The sequence below is a fragment of the Gigantopelta aegis genome, chromosome 12 (genome assembly GCF_016097555.1).
Source record: "Gigantopelta aegis isolate Gae_Host chromosome 12, Gae_host_genome, whole genome shotgun sequence".
In the NCBI taxonomy this organism is placed as follows: Eukaryota; Metazoa; Mollusca; class Gastropoda; order Neomphalida; family Peltospiridae; genus Gigantopelta; species Gigantopelta aegis.
In genome coordinates, this window is record NC_054710.1 from 6440008 (window position 1) to 6460082 (window position 20075).

General features: G+C 38.1%; 1 protein-coding gene and 1 long non-coding RNA gene across 3 annotated transcripts; both read left to right on the forward strand.

Moving 5' to 3' along the window:
- The first annotated feature begins 3908 nt into the window (after positions 1 to 3908).
- On the forward strand, positions 3909 to 7989 carry LOC121385747. 2 transcript variants are annotated; one of them, XR_005959576.1, is made up of 4 exons: positions 3909 to 4352; positions 4814 to 4919; positions 6628 to 6740; positions 7555 to 7989. It is a non-coding gene; the product is annotated as an uncharacterized LOC121385747 (long non-coding RNA). The 2 variants fall into 2 exon arrangements; XR_005959577.1 differs by having other exon boundaries at positions 3909 to 4229.
- Positions 7990 to 10782: 2793 nt separating this feature from the next.
- On the forward strand, positions 10783 to 13704 carry LOC121386567. The gene is made up of 2 exons (XM_041517514.1): positions 10783 to 10831; positions 12765 to 13704. Exon 2 carries the CDS (start codon positions 12844 to 12846, stop codon positions 13696 to 13698), a length of 855 nt encoding a protein of 284 aa, XP_041373448.1. The 5' UTR covers positions 10783 to 10831; positions 12765 to 12843; the 3' UTR covers positions 13699 to 13704.
- The last annotated feature ends 6371 nt before the right edge of the window (positions 13705 to 20075 follow it).

The window sequence follows — 20075 nt, forward strand, 5'->3', positions numbered from 1 at the left end:
CACAGATATTGAGAGAGGAAACCCGCTGTCGCCACTTCATGGGCTACTCTCTTCGATTAGCATCAAGGGATCTTTTATATGCACCATCCCACAGACAGGATAGTACACACCACAGCCTTTGTTACACCAGTTGTGGAGCACTGACTGTAATCTATTAACGTGGTACCCAGGTAAAAATGTCAACTTTGACATTATACTAATCCTAACTATTCTACGTCTTTTCATTTCACCAATTAAACCACTGGTTGCACTCTTTTGACAGCACTAAATGTGTATATAATTGCCTCAATAACACAGCATGGGTGATGTAATTTTGTTTTTTTAACATCACTAACATTTTTTAAAAATCAATGACAGGCTGGCTAATAAGCCATACAGTCAACAATGAAGCATTCTCTAATTATTCCAAATTTTGTAATTATGAAGAAACTCAATTTCCCCAAAACCTAACATATACATCTGTTATCTCTCTTGCTCTGTCCTTCTTTTCCTCCTCCCCCCCCCCCCCCCCCCCGTCTCACTTCTCTCTATCTCTCGTATAACACACACGCACACACACATAAGTTGACATTTTGACAGATACAACAATGGTACACATTGGTCTTACATATTGACCATTGACCTGTATATCACTTTTCCCCATGGCCGACTGGTGCTCTTTACTCTGTACAGTTGAGCATGCTGTGAAAATGTGGGTAACGATTGACGAGTTGCTGATTACTACATGTAGCTCATGATGATCATGGTAATGTTCATTTGTAATGCACAAATGAGTTTTATTATATTCCACAAGTATGATGTACATGTATGCTTATGCAACAAAAATGGCCGTTTTCTTATGTTGAACCCTTTTTGGGGGTGGATGGGTATTATAATGACCAATTAGTCGATTATACTGATTATATTAATGGTATTGAAGGTATTTTATTTAAAAATAATCAATACATTCCTAAAATTTTGAGTGTGCCAAACTTTTTGCATTTTAATTTTTTTGTTTGCAAAACAGAGTTACCTACCCTGATTAAAAAATTTTTATTTTGGGGGTCAGGGCCAATTGAATTATTATTATTTTTTTTTAATTCTTTTAAAGGTATTTCTTCAGTATAACAAACAATCAATATCATTCTTGTCATATTTAAAAAGTGTCCGCGGTCCCTACCAATTTAATTAAAATTAGCTCCAATATTACATGTGGATCTAACAGCAGCCTGTTGGAGCTCATATCCAGTTGACCTTTTATTTGACCAATCAAAACCTTACTTGCAAAATCATGCCAGTGATTTGAAAATAATTCTAAAACATTCGGGATTATGCCGAGGGTATACGAAATGATTCGGGTGATTTACGAAGTATGCCGGAAAGTAATTAAAATATAAAATTTTATATAAAATTTGTTTCAAGACGGAAAAAAACCTGTGATGGTATAGCCATAAAATCTGTTTATACTAGTATACAATCCAAAGTTTATTACTGCACTTTTCCCCCAGTTTTTTCAATGTTGAAATAGACGAACAAGTTCGCCTATTGCATAAATAGTCTCGCCCGATATTTTTAGAATTTGTATGCTCCCGAATAATGCTATAAAAGGAGAAGTTTAATTGGTCGATATTTAAATTGTTATTTATAGATGAAATGTCACCTGGAATGCTGTTAGATCTACTGATTAAACCCAGTAGAGCTAATTTTAATCAGATTGGGTCCCTACTAGTAGTTGTATGTTTATTTGGCACTCGAGAGTACAGCCTACTCATTGCCCGCTGGCTCCTCCTATCTGGAATACAACCCACTCGTGGCCTGCTGGTGCCTGCTATCAGGAATACAACCCACTAGTGGCCCGCTGGTGTCTGCTATCTGGAATACAACCCACTAGTGGCCCACTGGCACCTGCTATCTGGAATACAACCCACTAGTGGCCCGCTGGTGCCTGCTATCTGGAATACAACCCACAAGTGGCCCGCTGGCACCTGCTATCTGGAATACAACCCACTAGTGGCCTGCTGGTGCCTGCTATCTGGAATACAACCCACAAGTGGCCCGCTGGCACCTGCTATCTGGAATACAACCCACTAGTGGCCCGCTGGTGTCTGCTATCTGGAATACAACCCACTAGTGGCCCGCTGGTGTCTGCTATCTGGAATACAACCCACTAGTGGCCCGCTGGTGTCTGCTATCTGGAATACAACCCACTAGTGGCCCGCTGGTGTCTGCTATCTGGAATACAACCCACCAGTGGCCCGCTGGTGTCTGCTATCTGGAATACAACCCACCAGTGGCCCGCTGTGTCTGCTAGTGGCCCACTGGGAACCTGCTATCTGGAATACAACCCACTAGTGGCCCACTGGCGCCTGCTATCTGGAATACAACCCACTAGTGGCCCGCTGGCACCTGCTATCTGGATACAACCCACTAGTGGCCCGCTGGCACCTGCTATCTGGATACAACCCACTAGTGGCCCGCTGGCACCTGCTATCTGGATACAACCCACTAGTGGCCCGCTGGCACCTGCTATCTGGAATACAACCCACCAGTGGCCCGCTGGCACCTGCTATCTGGAATACAACCCACTAGTGGCCCGCTGGTGCCTGCTATCTGGAATACAACCCACAAGTGGCCCGCTGGCACCTGCTATCTGGAATACAACCCACCAGTGGCCCGCTGGCGCCTGCTATCTGGAATACAACCCACCAGTGGCCCGCTGGTGCCTGCTATCTGGAATACAACCCACCACCTAGTGGCCCGCTGGCTAGTGGCCCGCCTGCTATCTAGTGGCCCTATCTGGAATACAACCCACCAGTGGCCCGCTGGCTCCTGCTATCTGGAATACAACCCACAAGTGGCCCGCTGGCAACTGCTATCTGGAATACAACCCACAAGTGGCCCACTGGCGCCTGCTATCTGGAATACAACCCACTAGTGGCCCGCTGGTGCCTGCTATCTGGAATACAACCCACTAGTGGCCCGCTGGCACCTGCTATCTGGAATACAACCCACTAGTGGCCCGCTGGCACCTGCTATCTGGAATACAACCCACTAGTGGCCCGCTGGCACCTGCTATCTGGAATACAACCCACCAGTGGCCCGCTGGCATCTGCTATCTGGAATACAACCCACTAGTGGCCCGCTGGCACCTGCTATCTGGAATACAACCCACTAGTGGCCTGCTGGCGCCTGCTATCTGGAATACAACCCACTAGTGGCTCACTGGTGTCTGCTATCTGGAATACAACCCACTAGTGGCCCACTGGCACCTGCTATCTGGAATACAACCCACTAGTGGCCTGCTGGTGCCTGTTATCTGGAATACAACCCACAAGTGGCCCGCTGGCACCTGCTATCTGGAATACAACCCACTAGTGGCCCGCTGGTGTCTGCTATCTGGAATACAACCCACTAGTGGCCCGCTGGTGCCTGCTATCTGGAATACAACCCACTAGTGGCCCGCTGGCGCCTGCAATCTGGAATACAACCCACTAGTGGCCTGCTATCTGGAATACAACCCACTCGTAATAAATTTAATTTAACAGTGGTGTACTGCATCATTCAGTGGCCTAAAAAAAAGATACCCCAAGTATGATTTACTCGCACTAATTTCCCCAATCCCTTCAGACATGGAACCATGGCAAAAAACCCTGGATAAATCCCTGAGTTAGCAGAGCCTCGCTGCATTCACCATTCTAACCTTCGTAGGATAAAGTCGGTATCTTAAGACAGTAACCAGTTATCCCTATATATGCTAATATTTTAAGACGGTAACTAGTTATTTCTTTTATCCTGCAATCCTACAGGAATAGTCGGAAAATCATTATTTATTCCATTTTTGTGTACACAAATCATGTATCGTCAACCTAAGGCTTTTACTGTATGACGTCATACAAGATATATGACGTCATTATTTGTAACACGCTAGCTACATTAATCTGTCACATTCACAAAGCATTTCTAAACTCGAAATCATAAATAAATATACAAGATTTTTTATTGTTACCACAAAACTAAAAGTTATTTGTATTTACTGTACTTAAACAAATGATTTAAAGAGTGTTTATTGAAAATCTACTCTGAAATACTCGAGTCGAGTCAGGCTTATGTCTCGTGACCTATATTTTTGGACCGTAACCGAAAATAGAGAAATTTATCTAGTGCCATAAAGCTGTGCTAGAAAAAATGTATAGCACATGTTCTAGAAAATGTTGTATGTCTCGGTAAAGATTTTACAACTTTACTTCCAGGTGAGAAGCTGCAACCCATATGCTGTGACAGCTTTATTACAGATTCAGCGGGCCCGTTGTTCATGCTGTGTACAGTGCTGTGAGCTCTGCCGGCAAAAGTTCTAGAGAATGTTGTGTGTCTCGGTAAAGAATGTCTTAGGCATCTGTTTACTGCCTCACACTTTTGTGTATTCGTGTTGAATTTGGTGTGTTGCAGTATCTTTGGGCCTAGACGGTAGTCAACACATGCTCTTAAAGTGTTAGTGTTTTCTTCCGTAGTGTCTATTTGAAAGTTATTATTTAGGTAACAACTCTTAGAGATCCAGTTGTGTGTAATATTTCTACAGACATGTGAATATCTTTTACACTTGTTGTGTAACCCCTGATAGCAGGACACAATGGCCTCGCGAGTGTAGGCTATTGCACGCATGAATTTGGAAATATTTCCCGCATGCATTTTAAAGGCTTGATCATATTCAGCCTGACATCTCATGGCAATGTCATTGGAAAACCTAGATTGTAATTTAACTCTCTCTGTTTTTGTTCTACCTGGCATCATTGTTTCTACTGAATTGAATTTTTGACAAATTTTCTTTGGTTTTCAGAAAGATGCCTGGTGTCGAGAAGAAAATGCGGTTCGGTGTTGGTGACATTTTTCCGATACATTTCAGTGGCAGCTTTGAAACCCTTTGTGTATGGATATGTCGTCAGGTATTGTACTTCTAAATTGTTCTCACTTTTAATTTGTAGTAAACAATCTTTAGCCCATTCCTTTTCATTTACTATTGACATTGCCATGGGAATGTCACACGAACATGACATATTTTCTGCACATTTTTGCGAATAATTTATACTGTGCAGTTTTGAACAGAATTTATTTTTTGTGGAAATTGCCATAACCTTTTTGTCTTTTGTAGTGTGTTCTACAGCAGTATATGCCACTTGCGTGACAGGTTGGACGGTGTTTTGCCGTTGCCAGAATACAGGGCATTTTTATACACGCCGTCACATTGAATGTTGATAATGTTGGATTGTGTACCCCTGGCTGTGTTAATTACTTTAAGTTCCTCCCGTTTGGCATACATGTCTTGTTGATTTACTTGTGTGATTGTGTCTGCTACTTTATTGCTATTTTTCTGACAGCCCTTATGTGAAGGTGGTGGGATATTTAAGCAGGTACACAGTGACCGAAAATTGGTCGTACTTATTGGCATTTTTGTGAGGCCTGCTTGTACTGTGACATTAGGTTGTGCTTGTCGTCTGCCCCTGCCCCTCCGTGTGTGTGTCTGTGTTTCTGTGTACAGATTAAATGTTGGTGACATGTACATGCATGATGTGCAGTGGACTTGCTGGCGGGTGCAGACACCTCTTTGCTCTTCTGCGGCAAAGTTGAATTGTAGTCGACCTGAATTGCAGTTGGGAACAGCATGGGCATGTTCTCTCCAAACCCTGTTCATCATATCCTCCAGCTTGCCCATGTGAATCAGCCTGTAGGAGTCTGCCTCAGGTCTGTTAATCAAAGGTACCCTCATTTAACTTCAGTGTAAGTAACCACTGTTATGCTGCTCTGTAGTTATCTCCCCTTACTCTGCTAGGAAAATCATTTCATAGTGGGGTACACTTTTTGAAATTTAAACTTTTTCAATATAGATTGTAATGTACCAATCATGTGATTGTCAGGTCAGAGTTCGAAGTGCACCGTGAAATGTTCAAGGAGTAAACCGTAACTATGGCTGTGATTGGTGGATATATGTGACACTGGTTATTTGTGCAAATAATATGACAAATGCCCCATCAGTTCCACATGTTTTATTACCTGAACAATTATTACACTAATGACATTTTGTACTTGTCAATAATTGGGGTGGCAATAAAAATTTCTACTAGCATTTTGTGCGGATCAGAGGGTGGGTAGTGTAAAGTTCCTGTAAGTGCTTAAAACGGTATGTGACAGTAGAGTTTCTTCGAATAATTATCAATGGGAGGTACCACACTGTCAGTGTATATACTGGCCCGGTGGTTTGAAACGTTGCTTCTGTTAGTTTTATTAAGAATTGTTACTAATGTCGTCAATGGGAATTTATTTGGTCTAATGGAACCTAGATGGTAATGCGTACTTTTCATTGGTCAGTTGGTCTCATCGTTTAGGAGGTAGACAGCCATTGCTGCATGTTGATTACGTCATCAGCTGAGAGTAGTGACATCACAGTACAAAAATAAAAAGCAGTGAGTTTTATACTAATTGTACTAAAATTATAAGACTGATTGAACTAGAAATATTTCTGACACTCGTTCTTTTGTAGATGTGTTTTCTGACCCTCGTGTCAAGAAAATCATTTTCTTGTGATGAATGTCAGCATCTACAAAACGACGAGTGTCGGAAACTATTAATCTAGGTGTTGTTGTTTTCACTTTGTAGATGATGTGGACAAAATCTGAGAATCCGTTTCACATCTGGAAGCGACCTGACCTGCCGCTTCAGTGCACTTATGGAACACCAGGAGTTACTTCCCCTCATGTCCACAAACCAGTGTATGTATCATTATTATATATAGGATATTAAACTCTCTTCCATCTCGTATCATGTTTACGTGCATGAATTAGTGGGCAAACATGGCACTGGCTAGTAAGTATTGATGTATGAATATCTATGTATGAATATCTATGTATGTATGTACGTATGAATATCTATCTATGTATGTATGTATGAATATTTATGTATTGATGTATGAATATCTATGTATGTATGTATGAATATGTATGTATGTATGAATATCTATGTATGTATGTATGTATGAATATCTATGTATGTATGTATGAATATATATGTATTGATGTATGAATATCTGTATGAATATCTATTTATGTATGTATGAATATCTATGTATTGATGTATGAATATCTATTTATTGATGTATGAATATCTATGTATGTATGTATGAATATCTGTGTATGTATGTATGAATATCTATGTATGTATGTATACATAAAAGATCTCTTGCGGCCAGTGTTTGCACAGTGGAACAGGGAGGGGGGTGGGGAAGTTCTAACCCCCCCATAATTCTGAATAAAAAATATTGGTAGTAAATCTTGAGAGAGAGACAGACAGAGACAAACAGAGAGAGAATTGTCATAGTTAATACAAGTGCCTCGATGTCAGTCCGCCCCCATCCCCCAATGTAAACAGGTTTCCTCTGTGCCTGTAATGGAAAAATGTAACAGGTATCCTTAGATGACGAGTCAGAATTACCAAATGTTTGACATCCAGTAGCCGATTATTAATTAATCAATGTGCTCTAGAGGTGTCGTTAAACAAAAACAAACTTTAACTTTGTTTATTTTGTAGTTACTACTCAACTGTACCACGGAATTTACGGTCAGAAGCAAAGTGACAACATAGATCAAAGATATTTTTGTGACGTCAAGAATCCACTGCGCATGTGTGTGCGGGAGACTTCCGGGCTGTAGAAAGTTTAACTTCAACGAGCCTAGTCTAACTTGTGACTACTTAAAGGGAGTTCGAGCCAAGGGGCGACAACCGCTGACGCATCATCAGAACTCTGGAAAGAGCTATAAAACGTTATGAACGCACAAGTGCACATGGATTTGATTCTTTTCATTTCAGCATACTTTTCAAAGAATCGTCTGTTTATGCAGTTAATTAATTTTAAAGGATCCCTTCTTATTAATGGAAAAAAAATGTAGTGGTTTTCGTTTCTAAAACTATAATTATGTAAAAATTACCAAATGTTTGACATCAGATCCAATAGCCGATGATTAATAAATCAATGTGCTCTAGCGGTGTTGTTAAACAAAACATACTTTATTCAATAATAAAATTTTATAATAAAAAATATAAAAAAATTGCATTTGCTTTAACAACACAAATTAACATTATTTTAGTTTATTTCGTAAGTGCCGATTTTCACAGGATACACATTTGTTTGACACCGTTTTAGTTCCAAGGTTTCGTTCCTAGGCACAAATCATTTTGTTCTATCGTGTTTGTATTAAAGCAGCAAACCTAAATTCATCACGTGTAATCATTTCACTTACGAATATGATAATAACCGAGCAACGTTTCATGGTCATATCACAGGCGTAGAAAGGTGCCAAAAGGTGGTGGTGGTTATGGCTGAGTGGGGTCAGGGGCACACACACACACACACACACACAAGGGTCCAATGGAAGAACTAGGGGGCCTGACACGCACTCCCCTCTAAAAATATTAGTTATCTTTTTTTTAACATTTGTCATTGAAGTGCCCTTAGTAGTTCCATGCGTCCCATTCAGGAAGTTGCCCCAGGTTGTTATATGTGCCTTTTTTAGGAAGTTATTCTATGTACCCTTTTCAGGAAATTGTTCTATGTGCCATTTTCAATAAGTTGTTATATGTGCCTTTTTTAGGAAGTTCTAGGCCTATGCGCTCTTTTTAGGAAGTTGTTCTATGTGCCCTTTTCAGGAAGTTGTTCTATATGCCATTTTCAGGAAGTTGTTCTATGTGCCCATTTTAGGAAGTTGTTCTATGTGCTCTTTTTAGGAAGTTGTTCTATGTGCTCTGTTTAGGAAGTTCTATATGCTCTTTTCAGGAAGTTGTTCTATGTGCCCTTTTTAGGAAGTTGTTCTATGTGCCTTGTTTAGGAAGTTGTTCTATGTGCCATGTTTAGGAAGTTGTTCTATGTGCCCATTTCAGGAAGTTGTTCTATGTGCCCATTTCAGGAAGTTGTTCTATGTGCCCTTTTTTGGAAGTTGTTCTATGTGCCCTTTTTAGGAACTTGTTTTGTGTGCCCTTTTTAGGAAGTTGTTCTATGTGCCCATTTTAGGAAGTTGTTTTATGTGCCCATTTCAGGATGTTGTTCTATGTGCCCATTTTAGGAAGTTGTTCTATGTGCCCATTTTAGGAAGTTGTTCTATGTGCCCATTTTAGGAAGTTGTTTTATGTGCCTATTTTAGGATGTTCTATGTGCCCTGTTTAGGAAGTTGCTCTATGTGCCCATTTTAGGATGTTGTTCTATGTGCCCATTTTAGGGAGGTTGTTTTATGTACCCATTTCAGGATGTTCTGTGTGCCCATTTTAGGAAGTTGTTCTATGTGCCCTTTTTATAATGTTGTTCCATGTGCCCATTTTAGGATGTTCTATGTGCCCATTTTAGGAAGTTGTTCTGTGCCCTTTTTAGGAAGTTGTTCTATGTGCCCTGTTTGGGAAGTTGTTCTATGTGCCCATTTTAGGATGTTGTTCTATGTGCCCTTTTTGTCTTGGTCGGTGTCCTCCCTACAGATATTCCCTAACGTATGCGACATGTTTTAGCAAAATGGCTGTCGTCGTGAGAACATATTGCATGGAAATACTTTCTGGAAAAAAAAAACATTCAACAGTATATCAAAGGCTGTGGTATGTACTACCCTGTCTAAAAGATCCCTTGCTGCTAATCGAAAAGAGTAGGCCATGAAGTCACGTGGCGACAGCGGATTTCCTCTCTCAATGTGTGGTCCTTAACCATATGTCTGACGGCATATAACCGTAAATAAAATGTGTTGAGTGCGTCGTTAAATAAAATATTTCTTTCTTTCTTTACCCTGTTTCTTGCCGTAGTAGTTTTGCACTCAACTGTAAATAAAATGTGTTGAGTGCGTCGTTAAATAAAATCTTTCTTTCTTTTCCCTGTTTCTTGCCATAGTAGTTTTGCACTCAACTGTGACGAAAGGCCAACGTGTTGTGACTGCTTAACGTGAACGTGAACATGTCATGTCATGTTGTAATGTATATTGTATTAATATTGTATAAAAATTGTATAAAAACCAGGGCCGGGGCTCTGACAGGGCTCTGACAGGGGGGCCCGGGGCAATTGCCCCCTTATAAATCCGGCACTGATAGAAACTATTATTGTTTAGTTACTATTACCGGAAGTGTTAATATAACAATACCGAGAAGGTCAAATCTATGTTCTCTGTGAATAAAAGCCACTCATTTTTTAAATGAATTTGTTGAACCAGAACATTACATGTGTCATAGGGTTTATGTGCACATTCAGAATAAGCTGTTGTATTGCACGCCTGTCAGGAAAAGGGTTCAGGTGGGTGGAAGAGGGGATCGCATGCACTGGCAGGAGCGGGGACAATTTTTGTGCTATTGAATTTTAAATATTGTCAAAACACACACACACACACACACACACACACTCACTCACTCACACACAGACGTGGCGTAGGAAGGTGCGGGGGGAGGCGCGCACACATATATATATACACACACATATATATATATATATACATACATACATACATACATACATATACATACAAACATACATATACATACATACATATATATACACAGAGAGAGAGAGAAAGAGACACAAACACACACGCGCACACACGGAGAGACAGAGAGAGGGAGGTGGGTATATTATATAATTTATACCCACGAATAGCTATCCAGAATATCGACGGTGTACTTTGACAAAGTCTTCCTGTTCAGTCAGGTCAAAGATATCGATTGGTTAGGTTTACGCAGTAACTGTATGTAGAAACAAACATCGCGTGATCTACTTTCGGTTTTGAAAAGTAAAGTCTTCTTCGTCGCATCTACAAGTTCACAACGAAGAAAAACTTCTCATCAACAGGTAGGAATAGCGGTTTTGTATTTTGTATCAGCTACTGGGTAGGGGAAAATCTCAAATTCGGGCAAAAATTATAGAGATATTTGGGACAAATATATGAGCGTTTGTAATCAATGTAAAAATGCGTAGTGATTCGCTTGCAACCCTATAAAGCTGTTTGTTAGTAATGATAACGTGAATAAATGTTGTTATCCAAATTCGGGCATTTTCCTTTTAATTTTGGCAAACGCCAGCCTGTCCCCCTACAAAACTGGTAGCCCGTACGCTTATGGTTATTACAAATGGTTCAACGCTTGTAGTTTAATGTACTGAAATCAGTGCCCCGCCCACAAAATAAACACGGTTCACAAGTAAACAATAAATACTAATAAGTAGATATATTTTCTCATGTTCTAGTTATACTGCATGTAGCAGGCCCGTGGGAACCGTATATATATATATATATATATACGGTATTTATGACACACCAGTGTAAGATATTGGACATGTCATAACAATCACTCAATATCTAACTAGTGTAATGTTGGAGTGACGTAGATCACTTGCTGACCCAATTCGTAGAAAAATAACGTGTAGTAGGTCTCCACATCTACTTACTTCTGCGTTGCGGCTTGTTTGCAGTTGGTTTGTAATAAATAAAATACTAAACTAACTTGCCTGTCATATCATTTTATGATACCAAATCTGTTCACTTATTTTATAAAAATCGTATGACAGGCAAGCTAGTTTAGGCACACACACACACACACACACACACACAGAGGCGTACTGGCTCCAGTGGGGGGGGGGGGGGGGGGCAGACAATGTCCGAATCTTAATAAGCATAGAATATCAGATTACTACATTTTGATATCATTGTTATTTGGCGAGGTTTAGATAACGGTGTAACAAGCGAACTTCCGCGAACCTGTTACACCGTTATCGAACTGTGCCAAATAACAATTCATTTAATTCATATGTTTGTAATATGTTTCAGTCAAAAGCGATATAGAAACTGTTAGTATTATCGTGTAGAAACTACTACCGGAAGTCGGGTAATAGCAGGTGCCTGAAAGCATCTTGGAAATGGCATAGCCAGCCAAAAAGTTATGTGTTTCCACATTTTAAATAAAATACTTTTATTATATTTCGAAGTCTCTTGTGTCACAACATCACAATATTTGTACCTTTTTCTGTGGAGAATAAAGGTGTATAATACGTGTGACCTGTAGAAAAGCTGCATCACAGACTGTGACGTAAAGAGTATTGCACAAACAAGAAAAATGGCAGACGACAGAAAACTGGTTGTGTTTTGCTCTGTGCAATCTCAGCGAAGTCGATATCGGTGACATCGTTACAGTCTAATCGGCGTCGTGGTTAGGTCATCGGTCTACAGGCTAGTAGGTACTGGGTTCGGATCCCAGTCGAGGCATTGGATTTTTAATCCAGATACAGACTCCAAACCCTGGGTGAGTGCTCCGCAAGGCTGAGTGGGTAGGTGTAACCCACTTGCACCGACCAGTGATCCATAACTGGTTCAACAAAAGCCATGATTTGTGCTATCCTGCCTATGGGAAGCGCAAATAAAAGATCCCTTGCTGCCTGTCGTAAAAGAGTAGCCTATGTGGCGACAGCGGGTTTCCTCTTAAAACTGTCAGAATGACCATATGTTTGACGTCCAATAGCCGATGATAAGATAAAAAATCAATGTGCTCTAGTGGTGGTGTTAAATAAAACAAACTACTCCTTTTTTTTCGTTAGTCTCGTATGTGTGTTCTGTGTCACTGTAATGTTTTTTTGTTTTTTTCTTTCACGATTTGTGTCTAGACAAAAACTGGGGGATGGTAATTTAAAGGTAGGTGAGTAATTAATTGGTTCGGACTTTAGCCGAGTTCAGAATCACTAAAAAATAATTGCGTTTCTTTTCTTTTTTCTTGTTATCTTTTGTCATCTGCAGACTCAAGAAGCTCGCCGTCGAATGACTTGATTTATTCTGAACTAAAAACGTACCGACAACGCATAAATTACTGTCAACTATGGCGACAGCAACGAAAGAACTGAATTTGGTTGTCATGAACGCAAACGGGCCGGGAAGCGCAGAGAACAGGCGGAAAGGTATCGCGAAACTGCTAGACGAAGAAGAACCTCTGTTAGTTTTCATGCAAGAGTTTAACTGGAAGAACCTTCACCAAAGACAGTGGAAGAGTCTTGAAGTGCCGGATTATTATCAATACGTCGGGCACGCGGAGGCCGGTTTTGTGTACGACACAAGGGAGATAACTCTCACACGATACGACAACAACACAGACGTTATTCGTATGCACGAACGGATGCGGAAAAAGGGTGACTTTACGGAATACGCCGAACTCTCCCGAATGTGCATCTGTGTGATGACGAGTAAAGGAGCCCCGAGTTTTAAACTGCTCGTCATCTTCTGGCACGGACCTCACAACGGCTTCAAAACCTCCACGAAGGAAGAGGTGGTCAGGTCGTTTTGTGAGCTCGTCGTTTTACTCAAGGACGAATATCAACTCCCGGTGATTGTGGGTGGAGACTTCAACTTGAAGGCGACCTCTGTGGAGAAGTGTCTGCACGAAGATCTCCACGTGATCAAACTGTCAAAGTTCACCATTGACATGTTACTGGTTGATAAGGACGACTCGCACATCACGGACGAGGATCAGCTCGAAAAAGTTAAGTGGAACACTGACAAAGAAAAGGTGGCCTTCGACCATGTTCCATTGAAGATAGCGTTTCATCCTTTAGTCTCTCATAGGACGAATATTGGTCCAGCAGTCGTTACAGACGAAAATCAGCTCGAAAAAGTTAAGTGGAACACTGACAAAGAGAAGCTGGCCTTCGACCAAGTTCCATTGAAGATTGAAGGTTGAAGTGGAACACTGACAAAGAAAAGATGGACTGTGATTAAAGCATAATTTGTGTGTGTGTGTGTGTGTGTGTGTGTGTGTGTGTGTGTGTTTGTGTGTGTATATATATATATATATTTTGAAAGACCCAACTCTACTATGGTTTCAGTACCAAATTTTACATAGGATTATACCAAAAAAAAATTAATGGTGCATGTAACTTTTTTTTCAGCATGCACTTGGTGCATGTAGATTTTTTTTTGTATATATATATCAGGGCTAGAAATGAAAAAAAAATCTACATGCACCAGGTGCATGCTGAAAAAAAAGTTACATGCACCATTAAAATTCTGCATGACTTGGATAACAAGACTGTTTGGGTCAAATTCTAAATTGGCAAATATTTTTCAGTCTATAACAGGTTTAACAACCAGAGACCAGGTAATTTTTTAATTCAGCTTAGGATAAAGAAAATTAAAAATATGTTTTGGAAGGATGTATTAAATAGTTGGATTTTATTTCAACAAAAATTAAAATTTCAAAATGAAGAAGAAATTCTAAGTTTGAACATTTGGAATAATAGTAATATACTAATAGACAGAAAACCCATATTATATAAGAATTTCATTGAAAAAGGCGTTATATTTTTATATGATTTACTAGATAGCCAAGGGCAGTTTATGGATTATAACACTTTTAATGCAAAACATAATATACGATCAAAGTTTTTAGAATATGCGTCTTTAATATATGTAATCAAATTATTTATACGAAACAAAACAAATTTAAATAAACAAACATACGAAGTGCCTAAACAGCCAGTATTTCCTTCGAAAATAAAGCTTCTTGCAAAAAACAAATCGAGAAGTAGAGAAATATATAAAATACTGAATAATGCTACTGTAGTTCCTACATCACAATTGAAATATTCTCATGAAGGATGCCGTTTTCCTACTTCAAAATTGGCAAAGTATTATAGTCTTCCATTTATGATTTTGAAAGACCCAACTCTACTATGGTTTCAGTACCAAATTTTACATAGGATTATACCAACAAATTCGTTTTTATATAAAATAAAGTATATTGCTTCCAGTACTTGTAACTTTTGTAATCAGCAACCAGAAACATTGCAACACTTGTTTTATGATTGCCCTAAAGTCAGTGAACTTTGGAAAACTATAGAACAATGGTTACAGCAAAAAGATGAATATATTCAGCTTGATAAAAGTATGGTTCTATTTGGCAGCATACATACACATCATAAATTTGTGAATTGGCTTATTGTCAATGTAAAGCATTATATATATAGAACAAAACTTCAAAAGAATATACTTCATATAACTGGAATTAAAAATGTAATTACAGATAAATTACAAATAGAGAAATACATACTCTGTAAAAACTGTTCACATAAAGAGTTTGATGAAAACTGGGCACCTTGGCAAAGATGTGTAGAAAATTAAACTTAGCCTTAATAGTTAAAAATAACTCCAATATAAGACACATACTGTTGGTGATGGGTTTTTTGTAACCTAAAATCCAATAACGTTTGTTTTCTATATTTGGAAATATGGATTTTTCTTTTCTTCTTTTCTCTCTGTCTATCTGTTTAATTTCTTTTTTATTATATATTTAATCTGTCATTAATTTTGTGCTCCAAATTTGACTGTTTCAATTAACTAGTAATTTTATTGAATGCACTTTATATTTATGTATCTATTGTTAGATAATGATTTCAGGGCCCCAACTCTTGACATTATCAATATATAAATATCTGGGACAATAAATATATTTAAAAAAAACAACAAATAATAATAAAATAAAACAAATTCTGAATGCACCAAAAATAAGGCAACTTCGTAGTTTTTTTCATACAAAGCTATTCGGAATTATTCGGCAATACCTATATTTATTTATTAACAGTACCGGAACGTTATACAACTGCGTTTATTACTGATTCTTGATCAAATTTAAAAATTTCACCCAACGTAAACGCCTTACAGAAATCTATAATAGACCTATTACAAAAACGTACGAATATTTGTGTTTTGTATTAAGCAAGTTATCAACTTTTTTAACTCGATAAGATCTGGCCTCAGATTACAGTTATCTTCCCATTTGGTTGTCCGGAAATTTGACCGCGCAAGTAGTCTGCTGTTTGACTGTGATTATTTCATGGCAGACAGCTATGAAGTGGCAACTGTTTGACTGAAGTGACAGGGGATAGCATGTAGTTTGTAAACATGTGTAACTTGTTGACATTGAAGACTTGTTTGTGGTAATTCCGGCCCATGCAAAAGTAGTGCTTTTTGTGTAAAATGGATGTACTCCGGCCTGGTTTAGAGGGTGTGTCTGTTTAAACCAATATACTGGGAGAAAGAGCTGGACAACAGGGGTTGTCCTTTTCAGGGTATGTGTCCCCCATGCAGGCAAAGGTACATACAAAACTTCACGGGCCTTCTGATATTAATAAAAATGTTATAGCCACTAAGGCTATATAGAAACATATAGCGAAATTAATTGTGGTCTGAGGCCTGATATGTTGGTATAATATAAATTAGCCTACGGAATTCGACGAGAAGTTACGATTGAAATAATCACTGGCTGACTTCGAGTCAACTACGCGAGTAACGCACCTGCACGTTCGCAATCATCTGATCAAGTGCCCATATATGAGGTCGAAAATGTTCAAGGCAGTTACGGTACTTTGTATTGATCACAGATCTGGCGGAGTTCAATTTGTCAGTGACAACAACTGTGTTATGCGCGTGGATACCCCAAAGTCGGTCTCGACCACCTTCCCTAATACCGTTCACGGATATAACCGAGATATTGCCGGCAATTTTCGCAAATATATTTCACGGAAATGACCGAAAGGGCGCGATTGTTGTAAGTAGGATTATGGGATACAAAATGGATGCGCCCATTTGGCCTCCGACCACAATTAATTTCGCTATATGTTTCTATATAGCCTTAGTGGCTATAACATTTTTATTAATATCAGCAGGCCTGTGATCTTTTGTATGTACCTTTGCCTGCATGGGGGACACATACCCTGAAAAGGACAACCCCTGTTGTCCAGCTCTTTCTCCCAACCAAATGGGAAGATAACTGTAATCTGAGGCCATTTGATGAAAGTTATCGTTTTCATGTGGCGAATAGATTACGAAATGCATACGCAAAATTCAACAACTTGAGTGTGAATCTGGTAGACAACAGGATACTAGTTTATTACCCTCCTGGTGAAGATATAGCGGTGTCGTACAAATTTCGTACGCACCACTAGGTGCGTATTACAAACTGTATTTTGATTTGTCAACAGGGAACAGAGTCAATTTCGATTGGTTGGACAGCGACCTTATTAGCATAACGGGACCGCGCGAGAAATATTTTTAAATAAAAAATAAAAATAAAAGAATGAATAGAACAATAATTAAACATATTCATTTTATTTATTATGTGGATTTTTGGTCTACAAATTATTATTGTCAGTTGTGATTTGTGAATTCATCATTATTAAGATCTACGACAGTCACTTTTTGGACCCTTGTTAGTTAGTAGACCAGTTTTTATTTTAATGTGGCGATGCATTGTAATAATATAGCTAATTTTGAATTTGAATGACGTCAGAATTCCAATGACGTCACTTTGCACCTCCTTACAATAACCACAAACTGGGTACATGACGTTTCCGTTTTAAGAATGCTGGAAAAAATCCAATGCAAAATTCCTATTGATTTTTTTTGTTTTTCGAACATTACTGAAGCACCTGAATGTGTTTGAAGAAAATTCTGTGATTGAAAAATTGTACCTTTTACGAAATATGGATTTCAAGTGAATTTACGGTAAGATATGCTATTTTTATTACCCTCCTGGTGAAGATATAGCGGTGTCGTACAAATTTCGTACGCACCACCAGGTGCGTATTACAAACTGTATTTTGATTTGTCAACAGGCTACAGAGTCAATTTCGATTGGTTGGACAGCGACTTTATTAGCATAACGGGACTATTTTTTTCATTCATAATTAATGTCAAGGTCAGTAACATCCACAACTTTTACTACAAATGTCATTCATTAAAAGTTGATGTAAACTGGACCGCGCGAGAAATATTTTTAAATAAAAAATAAAAATAAAAGAATGAATAGAACAATAATTAAACATGTTCATTTTATTTATTATGTGGATTTTTGGTCTACAAATTGTTATTGTCAGTTGTGATTTGTGAATTCATCATTATTAAGGTCTACGACAGTCACTTTTTGGACCCTTGTTTTGGCTTCGTACACAATAAGTGAAACATATCCAACGTTAATTTTTTCATATGATATATTTGACAAAAGGTAGTTTTTTTATTTTTTAAAACTTAAACTTAATATTTTTTGTAGAATTATGAAAAAGTAAAATATACCGACCTGTAAACAGCGTTGTTTGCTTGTTGTAGAAATTTAACAGGGGTCAAGGTTAGTAGACCAGTTTTTATTTTAATGTGGCGATGCATTGTAATAATATAGCTAATTTTGAATTTGAATGACGTCAGAATTCCAATGACGTCACTTTGCACCTGCTTACAATAACCACAAACTGGGTAAATGACGTTTCCGTTTTAAGAATGCTGGAAAAAATCCAGTGAAAAATTCCTATTGATTTTTTTTTTTTTTCGAACATTACTGAAGCACCTGAATGTGTTTGAAGAAAATTCTGTGATTGAATTTTTTTACCTTTTACGAAATATGGATTTCAAGTGAAATTACGGTAAGATATGCTATATTTATTGTGTACAAAGAAAGCCAAAACAAGGGCGCGAAAAGTGACTGTCGTCGACCTTCAAGTTATAACTTTAGTTTTCCCGTGAACTGAGCTGCTTTTGCAAGCTACACGTTTTTAACTGCAAAAACACTTGTTATTCTCTTATTGGTTGGATTTTTTGTCAACAAATTGTTATTGTCAGTTGTGATTTGTGAATTCATCATTATTAGCATAACCAGTGGGGTAACGGGAACATTTCTTTCTTGGGGGCGTTTTGTTAAAATATGGAATTATGCATTAGTTTTACCCATTTTTCACCCAATATGAAAATAAACATATATTGATGCATGTACCTTACAGCTTTCTTTAAATTAAAAAATGAAACCCGATGGAAATGTATGGGGAAGTACGTCTACACCACTCCCCTGAAAACGTCACTGAGAAGTAGCGGAAGTACAACGAACTATTTTTCAATGCGGCGGTACGTAGTCGTGCACTGACTAGTTATGCAAATCAACATCCTGTCTTGAAATAGGCTACAAAATTGATTGATTTTTCATAATTTGCGTGATTTAAAGGAGGGTAATAAATAAAATACCACACTCGTTTTCGCTAGATATAATTTTTACGAAAATCTCGTGAACTTCCCAAACGTATCTGACCTCACTTTCGTTCGGTCAGATACGTTTGGGAAGTTCACTCGTTTCGTAAAAATGATATCTAGCGAAAACTCGTATAGTATTCTATATTTATTACCCTCCTGGTGAAGATATAGCGGTGTCGTACAAATTTCGTACGCACCACCAGGTGCGTATTACAAACTGTATTTTGATTTGTCAACAGGGAACAGAGTTAATTTCGATTGGTTGGACAGCGACCTTATTAGCATAACGGGACTATTTTTTTCATTCATAATTAATGTCAAGGTCAGTAACATCCACAACTTTTACTACAAATGTCATTCATTAAAAGTTGATGTAAACTGGACCGCGCGAGAAATATTTTTAAACAAAAAATAAAAATAAAAGAATAAATAGAACAATAATTAAACATATTCATTTTATTTATTATGTTGATTTTTGGTCTACAAATTGTTATTGTCAGTTGTGATTTGTGAATTCATCATTATTAAGGTCTACGACGGTAATTTTTTGGACCCTTGTTTTGGCTTCGTACACAATAAATGAAACATATCCAACGTTAATTTTTTTCATATGATTGGTAGTTTTTTATTTTTTAAAACTTAATATTTTTTGTAGAATTATTAAGAAGTAAAATATACCGACCTGTAAACAGCGTTGTTTACTTGTTGTAGAAATTTAACAGGGGTCAAGGTTAGTAGACCAGTTTTTATTTTAATGTGGCGATGCATTGTAATAATATAGCTAATTTTGAATTTGAATGACGTCACTTTGCACCTCCTTACAATAACCACAAACTGGGTACATGACGTTTCCGTTTTAAGAATGCTGGAAAAAATCCAATGCAAAATTCCTATTGATTTTTTTTGTTTTTCGAACATTACTGAAGCACCTGAATGTGTTTGAAGAAAATTCTGTGATTGAAAAATTGTACATTAATTTTTACGAAATATGGATTTCAAGTAAAATTACGGTAAGATATGCTATATTTATTGTGTACAAAGAAAGCC

Bases quoted from the DNA above. Each gene is read 5' to 3' on its own strand.
- LOC121386567 (XM_041517514.1), top strand. From the start codon at position 12,844: ATGGCGACAGCAACGAAAGAACTGAATTTGGTTGTCATGAACGCAAAC.